The sequence below is a fragment of the Carettochelys insculpta genome, chromosome 3 (assembly GCF_033958435.1).
Source record: "Carettochelys insculpta isolate YL-2023 chromosome 3, ASM3395843v1, whole genome shotgun sequence".
Taxonomy (NCBI): domain Eukaryota; kingdom Metazoa; phylum Chordata; order Testudines; family Carettochelyidae; genus Carettochelys; species Carettochelys insculpta.
The window spans coordinates 179,180,426-179,200,246 of NC_134139.1; the positions used below are offsets into that span (position 1 = coordinate 179,180,426).

At 44.1% G+C, this 19,821-nt stretch overlaps 1 protein-coding gene across 1 annotated transcript in view; it reads left to right on the plus strand.

Annotated features, from left to right (window-relative positions):
- The first annotated feature begins 477 nt into the window (after positions 1–477).
- Positions 478–19,821, plus strand: part of TAF1B (TATA-box binding protein associated factor, RNA polymerase I subunit B) — a 74,644-nt gene continuing 55,300 nt past the window's right edge. The window contains exons 1-6 of the mRNA XM_074991255.1: positions 478–782; positions 9,768–9,866; positions 10,921–11,008; positions 12,659–12,756; positions 13,086–13,181; positions 19,540–19,678. Coding sequence (XP_074847356.1) covers positions 765–782; positions 9,768–9,866; positions 10,921–11,008; positions 12,659–12,756; positions 13,086–13,181; positions 19,540–19,678 — 538 coding nt within the window. The 5' untranslated portion in view covers positions 478–764. The remainder of the gene's footprint in view (positions 783–9,767; positions 9,867–10,920; positions 11,009–12,658; positions 12,757–13,085; positions 13,182–19,539; positions 19,679–19,821) is intronic.

A 19,821-nucleotide genomic window follows, 5' to 3' on the forward strand; every position in this document is an offset into this window, starting at 1 on the left:
TAGCAGGATTTTTAAAAAGGTTATTTAGACAGTCCCATGGATGAGGACAACATCCACAGTTGTGTGGTATAGAGGGAGAACTATACAGTGTCATGGTTTAGGATATGAACTATTTACTAACTGACAACAATTAGGAGGACATTTTGGTAGGTAGATTATGTTATCACAATTGCCCATTGTGTGACTTCTTGCATTTCTCTCTGACACATTTGGTAAAATGTTCTCTCCTTACGTTTAAAATATTTGTGTTTGACGCATCACTGTAATACGCGTCTATACTAAAGTGTAACCACCCTCGGAGAGAGTGAGTGGATCTGAAGGCCACAGGCCCGGCCCGTGAAAGGTTTACAGCTGCAGGGTGCTCTGCCGCGGCTCAAGCAAGCAGAGCCGCCTACTCTTTGCACTGCAGGAACCGAGGGCGGCGATTAATTGCTTAACGGATGTATCAGCGCTTCGCGCGTGTGACGGAGACAGCTCTGTAGGGCGGATTCCTAACCGGGCTGTGCCTGGGCAACGAGCATTTAGGGCATCTCTCCCCGACCTAGAGGAAACGCGCGTACTGGTGAAGGCGGGAGGGCCCCGGGACCGGCCGCGGTCCCTGGGGAACTCAGAGGCCAACCCAGAAGCGGCCCTAGGAGGCGGCCTGAGGCAGCCCTGTGCCACCGGAACGCAAGTGCGCGGCTCCGGTTCCTGGCCGCCCGGGCTTCCCGCGCGTTCCGCGGGCCGTTGCCGTAGCGCGGGGCTGAGGCGTGCGGCCTGCAGCCATGGAGGAGGAGGACACGGTGAGAAGTGGCTCGGAGCCCCGAACTCCCTCCCCCCGTGTGGGGAGGCGGCGGCGGGAGGCCCGGGAGCGGAGCGGGGTGTGAGGGTAGCGGTGCGGCTGGGGTAGGTAATGGGGTGGTTGTGGTGAGGGGTGTGAGGGTGCAGGTTGAGTGCGTGTGGCGGAGGGTAGCGGTGCGGCTGGGGTAGGTAATGGGGTGGTTGTGGTGAGGGGTGTGAGGGTGCAGGTTGAGTGCGTGTGGCGGAGGGTAGCGGTGCGGCTGGGGTAGGTAATGGGGTGGTTGTGGTGAGGGGTGTGAGGGTGCAGGTTGAGTGCGTGTGGCGGAGGGTAGCGGTGCGGCTGGGGTAGGTAATGGGGTGGTTGTGGTGAGGGGTGTGAGGGTGCAGGTTGAGTGCGTGTGGCGGAGGGTAGCGGTGCGGCTGGGGTAGGTAATGGGGTGGTTGTGGGTGAGGACGGTGGTAGATTGGGTGGGGTTGAGGTAACGGGGCAGTTTGAGCCAGAGGGGTGTTTTGAGGGTGTCCTTGGGAGGTGAGGGTAGCCTAGGCTGGTGTTGAGGTGTAGGTGTAGATAACGGGGTGGTGGATGTGGAGGAACACACTTTAAGGGTATGAGTTGGGGTGAGGAATGTGAAGAGGTGGGGTGGGACTTGAAAGTAACAAGGGCATTTGGCGTGACCTGTTTTTGGGGTCATTGTTCCAGGGAGTGAGGAAGGGAGCTTGTGAGAGGCTGAGACAAAATGGGCATGGTCTGCCCTCTTTTTCAGGGTTGTTGGTCTTGTGTTGGTGCTGGAGACTTGGAGGCTTAGCTGGTGGGGGCAGAGCTCAGGAGGCATTATTTTTTGCGTGCAGCAGGTTTGTATCTTATGAGAGAGATCCAGTGCAAAATTAATCCTGAGCATGGCCAAAATTCAGAATTGCTGGAATCTACAGATCATTAACTGATTTGAATCCCAGGTTTGTTAGTGTTTTGGAAACATAAGGTGGAGAATGAAATACAGGTTGAACCTTTCTAACAGGGCCCTCTTGTCCAGCAACATCTGTAACGCAGCATGGTTTTAGTTAGAACATAAGAACGGCCATAGTGGGTCAGATCAAAGGTCCATCTAGCCCAGTATCCTGTCTGCCAACAGTAACCAATGCCAGGTGCCCCAGAGGAGGTGAAGCGAAGACAATGATCAAGCGATTTGTCTCCTGCCATCCATCTCCCGCCTTCGATAAAAGGCTACGCACCATACCTTACCCCTTGCTAATAGCCATCTATGGACCTAACCTCCAAATATTTCTCGAGCTCTATTTTAAACTCTGTTAGAGTCCTGGCCTTCACAGCGTCCTCTGGTAAGGAGTTCCACAGGTTGACTGTGCGCTGTGTGAAGAAAAACTTTCTTTTATTAGTTTTGAACCTGCTACCCATTAATTTCATTTGGTGTCCTCTAGTTCTTATATTATGGGAACAAGTAAATAACTTCTGTATTCACTTTCTCCACACCATTCATGATTTTATATACCTCTATCATATCGCCCCTCAGTCTCCTCTTTTCTAGACTGAAAAGTCCCAGTCTTTCTAGCCTCTTCTCATATGGGACCCATTCCAAACCCTTAATCATTTTAGTTGCCCTTTTCTGAACCTTTTCTAACGCCAGTATATCTTTTTTGAGGTGAGGAGACCACATCTGCACTCAGTACTCAAGATGTGGGCGTACCATAGTTTTATATAGGGGAAGTAAGATATTCTTTGTCTTATTTTCTATCCCTTTTTTAATTATTCCTAACATCCTGTTTGCTTTACTAACTGCCACTGAACACTGCGTGGATGTTTTCAGAGAACTATCCACTATAATTCCAAGATCCCTTTCCTGATCTGTTGTAGCTAAATTTGCCCCCATCATACTATATGTATAATTAAGGTTATTTTTCCCAACGTGCATTACCCTACACTTACCCACATTAAATTTCATTTGCCATTTTGCTGCCCAATCACTCAGTTTGCTCAGATCTTTTTGAAGTTCTTCACAGTCTGCTTTGGTTTTGACTATCCTGAACAGTTTGGTGTCATCTGCAAACTTTGCCACCTCACTGCTTACCCCTTTCTCTAGATCATTGACCAATAAGTTGAACAAGATTGGTCCCAGGACTGACCCTTGCGGAACACCACTAGTTACCCCCTTCCATTGTGAAAATTTACCATTTATTCCTACCCTTTGTTTCCCATCTTTTAACCAGTTCCCAATCCATGAAAGTATCTTTCCTCCTATCCCATGACCACCTAATTTACATAATAGCCTTTGGTGAGGGACCGTGTCAAAGGCTTTCTGGAAATCTGAGTATACTATGTCTACTGGATCCCCGCTGTCTGCATATTTGTTAACCCCTTCAGAGAACTCTAATAGAATTAGTAAGACACGACTTCCCTTTACAGAAACCATGTTGACTTTTGCTCAACAAATCATGTTCCTCTATGTGTCTGACAATTTTATTCTTTACTATTGTTTCTACTAATTTCCCTGGTACTGATGTTAGACTTACTGGTCTATAATTGCTAGGGTCTCCTTTAGAGCCCTTTTTAAATATTGGTGTTATATTAGCGGTCTTCCAATCATTGGGTACTGAAGCTGATTTAAAGGATAGATTAGAAACCACTGTTAATAGTTCCGCGATTTCACATTTGCGTTCTTTCAGAACCCTTGGGTGAATACTGTCCGGTCCCGGAGACTTGTGACTGTTTAGCCTATCAATTAGTTCCAAAACCTCCTCTAATGATACTTCAATCTGGGACAGTTCCTCAGATTTGTCACCCATAAAGGATGGCTCAGATTTGGGAATCTCTCTAACATCCTCAGCCGTGAAGACTGAAGCAAAGAAATCGTTAATTTTTCTGCAATGGCGTTATCTTCCTTGATTGCTCCTTTTATGTCTCTATCGTCCAGAGGCCCCACTGCTTTTTTAGCAGTCTTCCTGCTTCTAATGTACTTAAAAAACATTTTACTATTGTTTTTTGAATTTATGGCTAACTGTTCCTCAAAATCTTTTTTGGCTTTTCTTATTACATTTTTACATTTAATTTGGCAGTGTTTATGTTCCTTTCTATATTGATCACTAGGATTTGACTTCCACTTTTTAAAAGATGCCTTTTTATCTCTCACTGCCTCTTTTACACGGTTGTTAAGCCATGGTGGCTCTTTTTTAGGTCTCTTGCTGTGTTTGTTAATTTGGGGTATACATTTAAGTTGGGCCTCTAATATAGTATCTTTGAAAAGTTTCCATGCAGCTTGCAGGGATTTTACTCCAGTTACTCTACCTTTTAATTTCTGCTTAACTAACCTCCTCATTTTTGTGTAATTCTCCTTTTTTGAAATTAAATACCGGAGTGTTGGACTGTTGCGGTGTTCTTCCCAACACAGGAATATAAAATGTTTTTATGTTATGGTCACTATTTCCAAGCGGTCCTGTAATAGTTACCTCTTGGACCAGATCCTGTGTTCCGCTCAGTATAAATCAATAATTGCCTCTCCCCTTGTGGGTTCCTGTACCAGCTGCTCCAAGAAGCAGTCATTTAAGGCATCAAGACATTTTCTCTCTGAATCCCTTCCTGAGGTGACATGTACCCAGTCAATATGGGGATAATTGAAATCCCCCATTATTAGTGAGCTTTTTATTTTGATAGCCTGTCTAATCTCCCTTAGCATTTCAGCATCACTATCTCTGTCCTGGTCAGGTGGTCGATAATATATCCCTAGCGCTGTATTCCCATCAGAGGAAGGAATTGCTATCCATAGTGATTCTATGGAACATTTTGATTCATTTAGGATTTTTATTTCATTTGATTCTATATTATCTTTCACATACAGTACCACTCCGCCAACTGCTCGACCCATTCTGTCCTTCCGATATATTTTATCTGATATATTTTATCCACTGATTGTCCTTATTCCACCAGGTTTCCATGATGCCTATTATGTCAATCTCCTCCTTTGATATGAGGTACTCTAATTCACCTATCTGATTAGACAGACTTCTAGCATTTGTGTAAAAGCACTTTAAAAAACTACCACTATTCATATGCTTGCCCTTGCCTGACGTACTGGATTCTTTTTCATGTGATTTTTTTCTCATCTGATCTGGCCCATACTCTATCATCTCCCTTCTCTTTGTGACTGAATTCTAGAGAATCTCTACCAATGGAGTCTCGCCTAAGAGAAGTCTCCATCCGATCCACTGCTTCTCCGTACCAATCGGCTTTCCCCCATCTCTTAGTTTAAACACTGCTCTACGACCTTTTTAATGTTTAGTGCCAGCAGCCTGGATCCAGCTTGGTTTAGGTGGAGCCCATCCTTCCTGCATAGGCTCCCCCTACCCCAAAAGTGTCCCCAGTTCCTAATAAATCTAAACCCTTCTTCCCTACACTATCGTCTCATCCACGCATTGAGACGCTGAAGTTCTGCCTGCCTACCTGGCCCTGCACGTGGAACTGGAAGCATTTCTGAGAGTGCCACCATAGAGGTCTTGGATTTCAGTCTCCTTCCTAGCAACCTAAATTTGGCCTCCAGGACATCTCTCCTACCCTTCCCTGTGTCCTTGGTGCCTATATGTACCACGACCACCGGCTCCTCCCCACTACTGCATATAAGTCTTTCTAGATGCCTCGAAAGATCCGCAACTTTGGTGCCAGACAGGCAAGTTACCATATGGTTCTCCCGGTCATCACAAACCCAACTATCTATATTTCTAATGATGGAATCACCTGCTACTAACACCTGCCTCTTCCTAACAACTGGCATTCCCTCCCCCGGAGAGGTATCCTTGGTGTGAGAGGATACCATAGCACCCTCTGGAAGGAGGGTGCCAACTATGGGATGGTTTCCCTCTGCCCCCATTGACTGCTCTCCTTCCCTGAGCCTTTCATCCTCCTTAACAGCATCGGGGCTGTCAGATTGGAGGTGGGCAGCCCTACTACGTCCTGGAAAGCCTCATCAACATAGCTCTCTGCTTCCCTTAGCTCCTCCAGTTCAGCCACCCTGGTCTCCAAAGCCCGCACTCAGTCTCTGAGGGCCAGGAGCTCGTTGCATTGAGTGCACACATAAGCCACCCGCCCACAGGGTAGGTAATCATACATATTACACTCGAGGCAATAAACAGGATAGCCCCTGCTCTGCTGCTGGTCTTCTGCCTGCATTTCCTCCTCTGATTTAATTTAATTCTATATGGGGTTCTTAAGTAAAAGTATCAGATGGGGATGCTATAAAAGATTTAAGGACGTTAGAAGTAACTAGCTCCCTCTAAACTCCCCTCTCAAAACTCCCGCCTGTTAACAGTTGGCCTGTTTGCAAGAGCCCCGGTCGCAAGTGCCCTGGTCGCTTGCCAGCAGGGTTTAAAAGGCTCCGGCCTTCCTGATAGCCCTCCCTCTGGCTACAGGTCAGCCAATCAGCACAGAGGTTTCGATTTGAAACCTAATCAAGGCTCACAGCTTCCAACTGCCAGCCTGAGCGTACGGCCTTTGAAACAGACAGCTCAGCACTCTAAACTCCAAACAAACAGACAAACACAAGGCCAGAACCCCCAAACACAAACACCCACACACTCTAGACAGCCACTTACCTCAAGGTGCTGTAGATTGCCCCCTCCTTCACCAGGAGAGCCCCTCTCAAAACTCTCGCCTGTTTGCAAGAGCCCTGGTTAGCTGGATGACCGTTCATCATGGGTGCACCAAGTTTCCCGTGGTCCTGTGAAGTTCGTTTACAGTCACCAGTCCTGGCTGTCAGTGTCCTGTGCTGTTATTTAGCTGTAATTTACCCCTAAATGCCTTCTTAGAGCCTCGTCAGCAGTGGAAGTGTTGGTATTTCTGCTAGACAATATTGACCTCCTGTGGTCTGGCAAATTCTCTTGTCCAGCACCTGTCAGGTCCTGAGCATGCTGGAGTAGAGAAGTTCAACCTGTAGGTAAGAGGGCTGTTTCCAAGGATTGGTGGAAGATCTCTGATCTAAGAAAATGTACTATTTCCTATTATTATGGTCCTATCAAATTCATGACCATGAAATCTTGTCTTATGTATGCTTTTACCCTAAATTGTACAGAGTTCACAGAGTAGAACAGTGTTTCTCAAAAATAGGACCAGGACCCTGACCCAAAAGAGAGTTTCGGGGGGGAGGGTCACCACATTATTTTAGGTGGGAGAATCATAGTTTTGCCACCTTATATCTATGTTTCCTTCAGAGTTAAGTGGCTAGAGAGCACCAGCTGTTAGCCAGCCACTCAGCACCCCATCATCATCAGTGCACAAGTCAGGGCGTTAGTACCATAGCATGCTACCCTTACTTCTGCGCTGCTGCCTTCTGGGTTGGGTGACCAGAGTGAGATGGCTATTAACTGTGGGCCCAAGCTCTTCAAGCAGCAGTGCAGAAGTAAGGGTCACATGGTATGGTGTTGCCACCCTTAGTTTTGTGCATGCTGGTGATGGTGGCGTTGCCTTCAGAGGTGGGCTTCTGGCCAGCAGCTGTGTAGCTTTGAAGGCAGCACAGCCAGCATCAGCAGCACAGAACTAAGGGTAGCAGTGTCACAGTCCCCTCACAATAACCTTGCAACTCCCTCAACTCTCAGTTTCTTTTTGAACTGGGACCCCTAGAATTACAATGCTGTGAAATTTTAGGTTTAAATAGCTGAAAAAATGAAATTTCTATTTTTTTAAATCCTATGGCTATGAAATGGACCAAAATGGACTATGAATTTGATTGCTCCCTATGTATGATGCATTGAAATAACTTTTCATTTTGCAGAATGAAAGGACATTGATATTAAGATCTACTATGGGCAAATCAGTGCAAATGATTTTGGAGGAGAGGGGCTATGTCTACACTACAGAGATATTTCAAAAGAAGCTGTTCCGGAAGATCTCTTCCAAAAGAACTTCTTTAGAAAGAGAGCATCCACACACAAAAAAGCGGATCGAAAGAGTGATCTGCTCTTTCAAAAGAGAGTGTCCTCACAGCCCCCTGCTTTTTCTAAAGAACAGTCCAGAGATTGAAAAGTCAAGTGCTATGAGGATTGCTCTTTTGAAAGAAGGGCTCTGAGGAGCATCTACACAGGTTTTCTTTCTAAAGCAGCTTTCGAAAGAAGGCGTTCTTCCTGAAACGGGAGTGAAAGAGTGCTTTCAAAAGGAATACTGCATTCCTTCAATTTACTTTTGAAAGAGTGATTTTTGTGTGTAGGCGCTCTGTGCAATCTTTCAAAAGAGCCCCCTTCTTTCGAAAGAACTTGCTAGTTTAGACGCAGCCAGGATGTCCATGGTACTGCAGTGACTGGGTAAATCGTAGTTTAAGCTCTCTTTAAATCCATAAGCGTTGTTGTAGGATGCCATTCAAAAATATTTACCCTATTTGTTAACTTAAACCTCCTTATTCCTTCCCTAATGTATTTAATAATCACTTTTCCTGTGTCTCTATGGACTACCTGGTATTCTTGCAGGCTTTTTTCCATTTCTTGTGCTCTCTACCTTTTTTCAGAACTTTGTTCGTAAAGTTTATGAAGGTTTCCCTTTGCTTTTTTTATTGACAGCTATTATTCTCCTCCCTTCTTAATGTTTTTGTTAATGTTGCGAGGTGTCATGTATTCTAGGCACAGGATACACATGTAATGGCCCTCTGATAGTGTTGCCATGTACAAAAGTTAACATACGTCAAGTAAAGAATTGGAAAAATATATATTATTTACAGTGATAGACCCAAGAATCTTAAATATATTTAGTTTAACAAAGTGAAGATTAAGGGGATGACTTGATCACAGTTGGTAAGAGCCTTTGGAGGGAACAAAAATTTGCTAATGGCTCCTCAGTCAAAGCTGTAGAAAAGGATCCCATGTCTTGAACTTGAAGCTAGACCGGGTTGGGCAATACATTTTTGATGCAGGAGCCATGCCAAGAATTTGGCAAGTCATCATAGGCTTCACTTTTCAGTTATATTAATGGATGGTGGAGGTTAGGTGCAGAATAGAACTTGGTGTAAGGGATTTGGGTACAGGAGGGAGTGTGGTGTTTGGAATGGGGATTATGTGCAGGAGAGGATTGTTGCCTGGGGCAGAGATGCAGTTGCGGGGGTGGAAGCAGAGGATTTGGATGCAGGAGGAGATTGTGATCTGGGACAGGGGGATGAAGGTGGGAATGCAGAATGGGAGGGTGCTAGATGCAGGCTCCAGTTGGGAGGCCTTTCCTGTAGGCAACTCCTGTCCGGTGACCCAGCAGGACCCGAAGACAGGCTTCCTGCTTACTGTGACCCCATAATGCCACTCAAAGCAGCTGGCTGCTGGAGCAAGTGTGTGTTACTACGTAGTATGCCCCTTTGTGGGAGGGGTCTTTGCATGCTGCCCATGCCCACTACCCCTTGGAGTTGCAAGGATTATGCTGAGGGTGGGGGCAGTGTGTACAGACCTCTCTCCTCCCGGGGCGCCCACACAGTGGCACATGTGCCCTACAAGCTGGCTGCTGTGAGCAGTTTATGGGTCTGAGAGCCCAGCTGGACTGTGGGATGGAGGATTACATTACACTGGAGTGCATTACAGAGGATTGTGGTAGGCCAGGTGCAGCATGTGGGACATTTTTTTTTTTTTTTAAATCAGCAAGGGTAACTAACTTTTGGAACAATTTATCTGGGGTGGATTCTAAATCACTATAGACATTTTTCAATCAAGGTTGGAATTTTTTCTAATGGATATGCCCTAGTTCAAATAAAAATTAATTCATGGGAGGTCCATAACCTGCACAGGATATCACAGTAGATTATTATAGTGATCCCTTCTGGTTTTAAAATCTGAACAAGGGAATGAATGGTTCTAAATTTTGTGTAATTATTGGTCCTGCAAATGGTGTGAACACTCTTCCAGATACTAAGATACTTTAAGTACCTTTTTTTTGTAAATACTTAGTTTGCGTGGCAAGAAAATTCATTTAGTCGTTATTACTTTAAGTGAAATACTAAAACAACCCTTGCTTTTGTTCCTCTTAGAGGGATTATGCTGAGCCATGTGTGCAGTGTTCTGTTGTAAACTGGGGTCTTACTGATGAAGGGAAATTTTACTGCAAATCTTGCCACAATGTTATAGAGGTAAGCAAGTATTGTTAATCTATTTTCTTTTACATTTCAAAGCAGTGAATTTTCATCCTGGTGCTAAAAGATACAGACTGTTTTGTGGGCATTCTGTGTGCATCATATCTCACTTTTCTTGTGTAGAAATACTGCATAATACCTTCAAATAATGAGTTATGAAAATGGGCAAGAAGCTTAGGAATTCAGTTCAAGCCCCAGTATATATGATTTCTTGATATCATCTTCACTTAAACTCTTTGTATGTCAGTAACCTCTCTGTATGTCCATATTTACCCTTGTTTAGAGCAGTTCAATGAGTGTGTATGTGGGAGCACTGTGTTAGTGCTAGGTAATTTATTCTTTATTTTAGAATGATTCAGACGTTTTAAAATATTTGATCCATATAATTTCCCCTTCTCTGCCAGAGAACTGGGGCATTTGCTGGGGCCATGAGGTTTTTGCTGAGGTATTTGTCAGGGCCACCGGGAGCTGCTGGGGCTGAAGAGCAGGCCAATGGCCAGAAGAGGAACCCAGGAGTGGCACCAGCGGTCAGGAGGGAATCATTAACCTTTCCTGGTCTGGCAAAATCTCTGGTTCGAGACCACTCAGGTTCCAAAAGTGCCAGAGCAGGGAGGTTCAACCTGTAATGGAAAATGTCATTGTTTTGATGAACCTTAGTTAAATATTTACTGCATGTGTGTGCAGATAATTTCAGTATAATAAACAATTTAAAAAAAAATCAATTATCTTGATTTAGTGCATGGATTTTGTGTCTGTCTATTTTTGTCAATGTACAGTTGATTTTAGGGTTTATCTTGCAATATGTTTGATGCTTTGATTTTCAATCTTTTCTACTGTTGATGCCTGTTTAATTTTTTTACTGCATGATCCAGATGTTCCTGTTTGCATATCATTTTTAAAATTAAGGTTCAACCTTTTTTTGGGATTCTTTTTCTCAGTTAAGTGTAATGATTATCTTAACTGAAGAACTTCTATACAGTAGAGGCATCAAATGCAAGTAAACCTTGCTCTTTCTCTTTCTAACTTTAGGCTTTTGTCAATTATCTTGCAGAAGACTATAGAGATTTTAACTTCTGATGTTGTTCCTAATGCAAAGATCCAGTCCATCTCCAAAGGAATTAGAAAGAGGAAAAAAATTGGTATATTTACTTTTTGTCTATATAGTCTACATTATTATCATGTCTTACTAGTTTTTCAAGTTCTGTGTAACCATACTAATTTTCTGGTACTGCTTGGCAACTAGGCTAGCATGAGCAAATGTGTTTCTCTACAGGACCATACAAAGTGAAGTGAGCTGAGGATGATCCTTTTGTTCTTGCTGCTCTAGACAAAAGTTGTTCTGGTTTAGCTGAAGGTGTGATATTAAACAAGTCCAGTTTTGTGTTTGTACATTCTTTTATGGGTTTATATTTGATTTTATTTTTAAGGAATGCTAGGGATAATAACTATTAGTGTCTGTAAATTGTTCTTTCAAGATCCCTTTCAGTTCTGTGATTCTATGTTATATCTATTGTAAAAGCTATTGCTGAAACTAGGTAACCGTACTGTGCAGGTTGTGGTAGTAATTTGTTCTCTTATCTTGACTATGTACACTGACATACCTAAAATGTTATCTGATTTTAAAAAAGAATCTTAGTGTACCTTTCACCCTGTGATACGTTGAACTATCTGTTTATGCCAGCAGCGGGGCTGCCATATTGTCTGCTCTGACACGGTGAAAGTGGCAGTAAAAAACTGTGTTCAGAATGAAGTGCTGAAAATTAGGAAAGGGAACAACAGCCCTCATGACTCTACTTCCTTCAGCCTTTTCTGGATCCTGTGGCCAGATCGACACTCACTTTGTGTACCAATTTGAAGTTTTCCTGTTAGGGGTATTGCTAAAAAAGTTAAATTGTTAAGCCCTGATGTGAATATTTGTTACACCATTATAAAGTTACTTTATGGTTTAGAATTTTGTCTGTTCCCCTACATTTACATACAACTGTAAGCATCTTGAAACTGATAGACAGTAGCGTACAGTAGACCCCCCAATAAGCATGATTTTGGTTTGCGCTTAACTTGCGTTAACATGTTAAGTGCAAATTGAAAGGAGTGCAGCTCCCTGCTCCAGCCCCCGGCTCCCCCAGATGTAGGAAGCCAGGAAGAAGCCACTATGCTGTGGCTGACTGCCCTCCCAGCTCCCTCAGCAGGGGGAACCAGGCGGGCAGACAGCTGCTGTGGCATGACATCTCCCCTGCTTCCCTCAGCTCCTGCAAGCCCAGGGGAGCTGGGAGCCAGGCTGCTGCCTGGTTCCTGGCTTGCTTGCTCCCCGCTGTCCCTTTCCAACTTGCATGAAATTTGAGTTATTTAGGGGGAAGGACCCCCATGTAGCCGCACTCAGCCGTGCACATTCGAAAGCAGCGCTTTTGAAGCTCCTCGGCCGGCAGCATGTGAATTCTAATGAGGTGTGGAATATTCAATTCAACGCCTCATCAGTGTTCTTTGATTTGGCCAGTAGCTTGGCCATTTCGAAGTTTTGGCCAAATGTGGCCACAGCCTTTGTGTTCTTGAGACAAGTATGGGACAATTGTTGTAGTTTGGCTGTATTTTGGTTTTTCTTAATTTAACATTCTAAACTTCACCTATTTAATGGAGTAGTTTAATCACATAATATGGTTTTGACCTTTGGTGCTAACATTTGCAGTTTTCTCACTTAAAACAAGTCCCTGGTTCCCACAACAAGAGATTAATGTATGAAGGTGCAGGTATATAAAACCGGAACAACCAAAATAATTTTTATTGCTCTTTAGATAAAGGCTGGGAATGGTATGTTTGTGAAGGTTTTCAATACATTCTCAAGAAGCAAGCTGAAGCTCTGCAAGCTTTAGGAGTGTCTCCACAGATGAAGGTATGTTGACCTGGGCATAAAGTTTTGTATTAGCAGATATTGTCTTTATGATTTATACTTCAATAATTATTTTAAAATAGATACAATAAGTCTATCTTAAAAGCTGACAGGAAATGGGCCAGTTGAGGGGCAGAGGAAAGGAATTAATCAAAATCTGACAGGGCCAGCAAAATAAATTTATGAACAGAGTTTGCATGAAAACAGGAAGAGAACATTTTTCAAGGTTCTTGAATTCTAAAGTCACAGTTTGTTTTTTGTTTTTGTTTTTGTTTTTTTTTCAGAGAAGGTTTTATAAGCTATAGACTAATAATTCATTTTATGCTTATCAGGATGAAATTCTATGCAATTTTTGGAGACTTTACCTTCAGAAGAGCAAACAGGCATACTGCAGCATGCCGGTTAGTTATACTAACACGGCATTACCTGTAAGTGAAGTTCAATGCAAAAGCATTTCTTTATCAGCTTTGCTCTTTTAAAATGTATTTGTTTTTCAAACCATGCATCCAACTTACTCATTTTAATGAGGACCACCTTCTAAATATATATTTGCCATTTTAAGAAAAAAATCTCTTGTGCTGATGGAAAACTGTTCTTTTTAAAAAATCTTGCTTTGCTGTGGTGTAGCCTATCAGCGGACGGAGTACAAATTCCAACATGTTATATTTCTAGAGCTATGTTGACACTAAAATAGTGCACAGGTAATGGCATACAAGCAAGTATGTTATGAGTATGTCTGTGCTTCCTTACTGCACCTGAGGCTGGCCGGTGTCTGCTGGCTTGGGCTATGGAACTGCATAACTGAGGTTAGGGTGGATTAATTTAAATCATGAATTACATGACCAAAGAAAATTACTGATTTAAATCAAGTTACTGAAAAAGCTTAGACTGACAGCACTTAGACTACACGTAATTTTGGATTAAGCCCCATTAAACTCCCCAGTACTTCTGTTTTTTGACAAAACAAGTATAGAATGGGGTTTCCTTTGGAAAAGCTGAAACATGCTGAAGTAAAATAGGGACAAGACTTATAGCATTGGCATTATGGTCTGTGACCCTGATGTTCCAAAATAAGGGACATGTATTCATAGAATCATAGAACGGTAGAGCTGGAAGAGACCTAAAAAAGCCATCGAATCTAGCCCCCTGCTCTAAGCAGGACCACAAACCCATCAGATCAGCCCCGCCAGGGCTTTGTCGAGGCGAGACTTAAATACCTCCAGGGATGGAGACTCCACTGCTTCCTTGAGTAAACCATTCCAATGCTTCACCACTCTCCTAGTGAAAAAGTTGTTTCTAATGTTCAACCTGGACCTTTCCAACCACAACTTGAGACCATTGTTCCGTGTTCTGCCATCTGTGACCACTGTGAACAGCCTCTCTCCAGCCTCCCTTCAGTAAGTTGAAGGCTGTTATCAAGTCCCTTCTCAGTCTTCTCTTCTGCAGACTAAGTCCTAATTCCCTCAACCTTTCTTCATAATTCATATGCTCCAGCCCCCTAATTATTTTGGTCACCCTCCACTGGACCCTCTCCAGCGTATACACATCCTTCTTACAACTGGGGGCCCAGAACTGGACACAGAACTCCAGATGCGGCCTCACCAAAGCTGTATAAAGAGGAATAATCACTTCTCTGGATCTACTGGCAACGCGTCTCTTGATGCAACCTAATATGCCATTAGCTTTCTTGGCTACAACGGCACACTGTTGACTCATGTCCAGCTTCTCGTCCACTACAACTCCCAGGTCCTTTTCTGCAGAACTACCACTGAGCCAGTCGGACCCCAGCCTGTAACAATGCTTGGGATTCTTCCGGCCCAAGTGCAGGACTCTGCACTTGTCCTTATTGAACCTCATCAGATTTCTTGCAGCCCAGTCTTCCAATTTGTCTAAGTCAGTCTGGACCCTGTCCCTACCCTCCATCTTATCTACCTCTCCCCCTAGCTTAGTGTCATCCGCAAACTTGCTGAGGGTGCAATCCAACCCCTCATCCAGGTCATTGATAAATATGTTGAACAGAGCAGGACCCAGAACCGAACCTTAGGGCACTCCACTAGAAACCGACCGCCATCCCGACATTGAGCCATTGATCGCTACCCTCTGGGCCCAACTTTCTAGCCAGGTTTCTATCCATCTTACCGTCTATTTATCCAATCCACATTCCTTTAACTTGCCGACAAGAATATTATGGGAGACCTTATCAAAAGCTCTGCTAAAGTCAAGATAAATCACATCCATCCCTATCCACAGAGCCAGTTATCTCATTGTAGAAATTAATCAGATTGGTCAGGTATGACTTGCCCTTCATGAATCCATGCTGACTATTCCTGATCATACTCCCCCTCCTCCATGTGCCTCAAAATGACTTCCTTGAGGAGCCCCTCCATGATTTTTCCAGGGACTGATGTAAGACTGACCGGCCTGTAGTTCCCTGGATCATCCTTCTTCCCTTTTTTTTTTAAAGATGGGCACTACATTTGCCCTTTACCAATCATCCGGGATCTCTCCCGATCTCCACGACTTTTCAAACATAATGGCCAAGGGCTTGTCAACAACATACGCCAACTCCCTCAGAACCTAGGGTGAATTAGGTCTGGGCCCATCGATTTTATGTACCTTTGGCTTTTTTAGATCGCTCCTAACCTGTTCTTTCCCCACCAGAGGCTGTCCACCTTCGTCCCACAATGCATCACTTATCGCATTAGTCCGGGAGCTGTCTTTGTCCATGAAGACAGAGGCAAAGAGAGCATTAAGTACTTCAGCTTTCCCTATGTCGTCTGTCACAGGGTTACCTCCCTCATCCAGTAGGGGCCCCACGCCCCCTCTGATCACCTTCTTCTTGGTAACATGCCTGTAGAAACTTTTCTTGTTATCCTTCACGTTCCTCGTGAGTCGCAATTCCAGTTGTGCTTTCGCCTTCCTGATAACTGCTCTACATTCTCGAGCTGTACGTTTATACCACTCCCTAGACATCTGTCCCAGTTTCCACTTTTTGTAAGCTCCCTTTGTGTGCCTAAGTTTTCCAAGGATTTCCACAGTAAGCCAGTCTGGTCTCTGACCATATTTACCTCTCTTGCTGTGCATCGGGATGGTTTCTTTCTGTGCCTTCAATAGGACTTCCTTAAAATACTGCCAGTTTTCCTGGACTCCTTTTCCCTTCATGGTAGCATCCCAGGGGATTCTGCCCATCAGTTTCTTGAAGGAGTCAAGGTCTGCTTTTCTGAAGTCCAAGTTGTGTAATTTGCTGCTCTCTTTCCTTCCTTTGGTCAGGATCCTGAAGTCTGCCATCTCATGATCACTGCTTCCCAGGTTGTTCCCCAACTCCACCTTCCCTATTAGTTCCTCCCTGTTTGTAAGCAGCAGGTCGAGCCGCGCACGACCTCTGGTCGGGTCCTTCAGCACTTGTACCAAGAAGGGATCCCCAACATTCTCCAGAAATTTCCTGGACTGCTTGTGTACTGCCTTATTGGTCTCCCAACAGATGTCAGGGTAATTGAAGTCCCCCATGATAACGAGAGCCCGCGATCTGGAAACTTCTCTCAGTTGTCTAAAAAAAGCCTCATCTACCTCATCATCTTGATTTGGCAGCCTGTAACAGACACCAACCACCATATCTCCAGTGCTGCCTACACCATGAAGCTTGACCATAGATTCTCAACAGGCTTTTCTTCCTCTATGTACTGGAGCTCCAAGCAATCATAGTGCTCCCTTACATACAGTGCAACCTCTCCTCCTTTTCTCCCTTGCCTGTTCTTCCTGAACAGTTTATACCCTTTCATGGTGGGATGACTCGCATGACTGGAGCGCTGCCAAGTCTCTGTTATTCCAAACAAGTCATAGTTCTTGGACTGAGCCTGGGCTTCTAATTCCTCCTGCTTGTTACCCAGACTTCTGGCAGTGGTGTACAAACACCTTAGATAACCAGTCGATCTGTCCGCCCTCACTACTCGAACCAAGGGTCCTCTTTTGTTGTACATTCCTCTTTGTATTTCCTCCCGGCCTCCAAGTGCCTTTCTACCCACAGGGTTTCGGTCACCTTCGCCCAGCAATCCTAGTTTAAAGCTCTCCTCACCTAAGTTTGCAAGCCTACTTGCGAAAATGCTCCTTCCTCTCTTGGTTAGGTGGACCCCATCTCTTCCCAGTAATCCTTGTGCCTGGAACAGCATCCCATGATCAAAGAATCCAAAGCCCTCTCTCCGACACCACCTGCATAATCATGCATTTACTTCCTCAGTTCAATGGTCTCTACCTAGCACTTTCCCTTCGACAGGAAGGATGGACGAGAACACCACTTGCGCTCCAAATTCTTTGACCCTTCTTCCCAGCGCCACATAATCTGCAGTAACCCGCTCAAGGTCGTTCTTGGCCGTATCGTTAGTTCCCACATTCAGAAGTAGTAAGGGGTAGTATTCTGAAGGCTTGAGCAGTTTTGTAAGGCTCTCAGTCACATCCTGAATTCGAGCTCCTGGTAAACAGCACACCTCACGAGATTGCAGGTCTGGTCGGCAGATGGATAGTTCAGTCCCTCTTAGGAGGGAGTCCCCTACCACCACCACCACCTGTCTTTTTCTTCTGGGGGTGGTGGTCACTGAACCCCCACCCCTAGGACTACACATCCCCTGTCCTGCAGTAGAAGCAGTTCTCTTGAGATTTTCTTCCTGTGAGGCTCCTTCCAAAGCATTCACCACCACAGAACTAGTGGAGAATGCCTGAAAGCGATTACTTATCTGTATATCAATGGGGGACTCATGTACTAGCCGTCTTTTTCTTCTAGAAGTTACATGCTGCCAGTTCTCTGCTTCATCCCTTACCACCCTCCCCGATTTCTTCTGCCTGCCATGCTTGCAAGATTAAATGCTCCCTTCTGTCAAGGAGATCTTCATCCTCCCTGATTGAGCGTAGGGTCAACACTTGAGCCTCCAGTCTCTAATTTTTTCTTCTAAAATGGAGACCAGATTGCACTTAGTGCAGATGAAATCCCTTCTTTCCTCAGGGAAGAAGACAAACATGGCGCATCCTGAGCAGGTAACAGCAGCAGACCTGTCACTATCCATTCCTGGCATCCTAGAACAGTGATTTAAAAGAAAGGCAATGGTCCCTGTCCCCTTCCAAACTCCCTTTTAAACTCCCTGTTTGCAGTCCCCCATTCGCAAGCTCACCCATTCACTTGGACACTGCTTTATAAAGCCCTAAACTGCCTCAAAGTCCCTCCCCTTGCTGAGGCTCAGCCAATCAGCAGAGGCTTCTAGATGACAAGCTTATTTAAATAAGCCAACAGATTCCAACTGCCAGTCCCAGTCCACCCTCCGTTGGGGGGGGGTAGGGGGAAAAAAAGAAAACAAAACAACCACACACCACGGAGCAGAAAAATGCCACAGCCAGAAAGCCCCAAGCACAACACACCCCCAGACAGCCTCTTACTTAAGAATCCTGTTTTTGCTTCTCCTTTACCTGCCTGGAGAACTTCCTCTCTAACTCCCTGTTCGCAAGCTCACCTGCTTATATAATCTCACGTAAGAAAAAGACTGGGGAACTGGCAACTTTAGATTTCTCTTACTTCAGATTACTGTACTGTATACTTGGTTGAGTCTAAGTATAGTTAACTAATTAAACAAGTCTTAAAGATTAATTAAGCTAAAACTTTTTCTAGCAACATCCAACACAGCAAACAGCTTGGGAATTTACCTGTCAAATCACACTTGTACTAAAATGCATAGAGAAGGCCTTGAAGAATGATGCATTGCTAAATGAATTATTTAAGTAATTAACCAGTTGATCCACTTGGCTGTATCCACATATTCATCCACATTGCTTTTTCCCAATAAGCAATTTTCCATATGATGTACACTGCAGAACAGTAGGGCTTGAACCCTGGGTCTGCACTTGACTCAGACCCACCACGCCTTCTGGCTCCTGAGACCATGTGTCCAATCCCTGGGTTAGTATGATTTGCGTGTTTGGTGAAAGGGGATTATGCTTGAGTTTGAGTTCAAGCTCTGGTCTTGCAGTGTTTTGTAGATGTACTCTAAAGGGCCATCTTGGCGTGTAATCCATAGAAGAGTCTGTGTGCAGATATGACTCCAGGTGGTTTTGCAAATATTTTGTGTGGAGAAAGGTCCAAAAAGAATTAACCTATAAACATCTGTTTGGAAAAAACACACCAGTGGCATTATCCGATCTGACACAGGGTATAGAGATAGATTAAAAAAATACAGAATATTCTGATCAATTCCAAATCTAACAATCTCCCCCCCCTCAAATTGCATGTTTCATGAATTTGTATGATTGAATACTCCTGCGTAGTATGGGAAGTTGGGATGGCTTATGTGATCATTGGTGTATTTTGGTCTGATACGCACACTGTTAAAATGAAGTATCGGAGGGATAGCCATGTTAGTCTGGATCTGTAACAGCAACGAAGGGTCCTGTGGCACCTGATAGACTAACAGAAAAGTTTTGAGCATGAGCTTTCGTGAGCACAGACTCACTTCATCAGATGTACTCACGAAAGCTCATGCTCAAAACTTTTCTGTTTGTCTGTAAGGTGCCACAGGACCCTTCGTTGCTGTTAAAATGAAGAGCTTTTTACAAAAGGTGATTCTTCATGGTATAAAGTTGTATGATTAAAAATCATGTTGGGTATAACTTACCCATAATCACGTTGGGTATAGCTTACCCTTAGACTGTAAATCTTGTTCGCTAAATGAGACTTATTGAGTGTTTTATAGGTCAAATTATTGTGCCGGAACTAACATGGGATAAAAACTAAATTATTTACAAAAACAGATATCTGATGTCAGTACAGATGTAGATAGCGAACGTGAGAGAATAAGTCTTCATGGCCTGTCATCTTTCTCTGAAAGCGAAGGAGATTTACAAACAGAAAGCAGCTTTGGACATGTTTCTTCCATTAGCAAAGCCTCAGGTAAGAGGAAATAATTTGAAGTCACTATTCTATATTGTTAAAAATAACTGTTCATTGAGTACTAATCAGAAGTATTTGCTTATATAGGGGTAGAAAATACAATTGTAGCATTTCCCTTTTATTTATCGACAGTGTACTCTGCA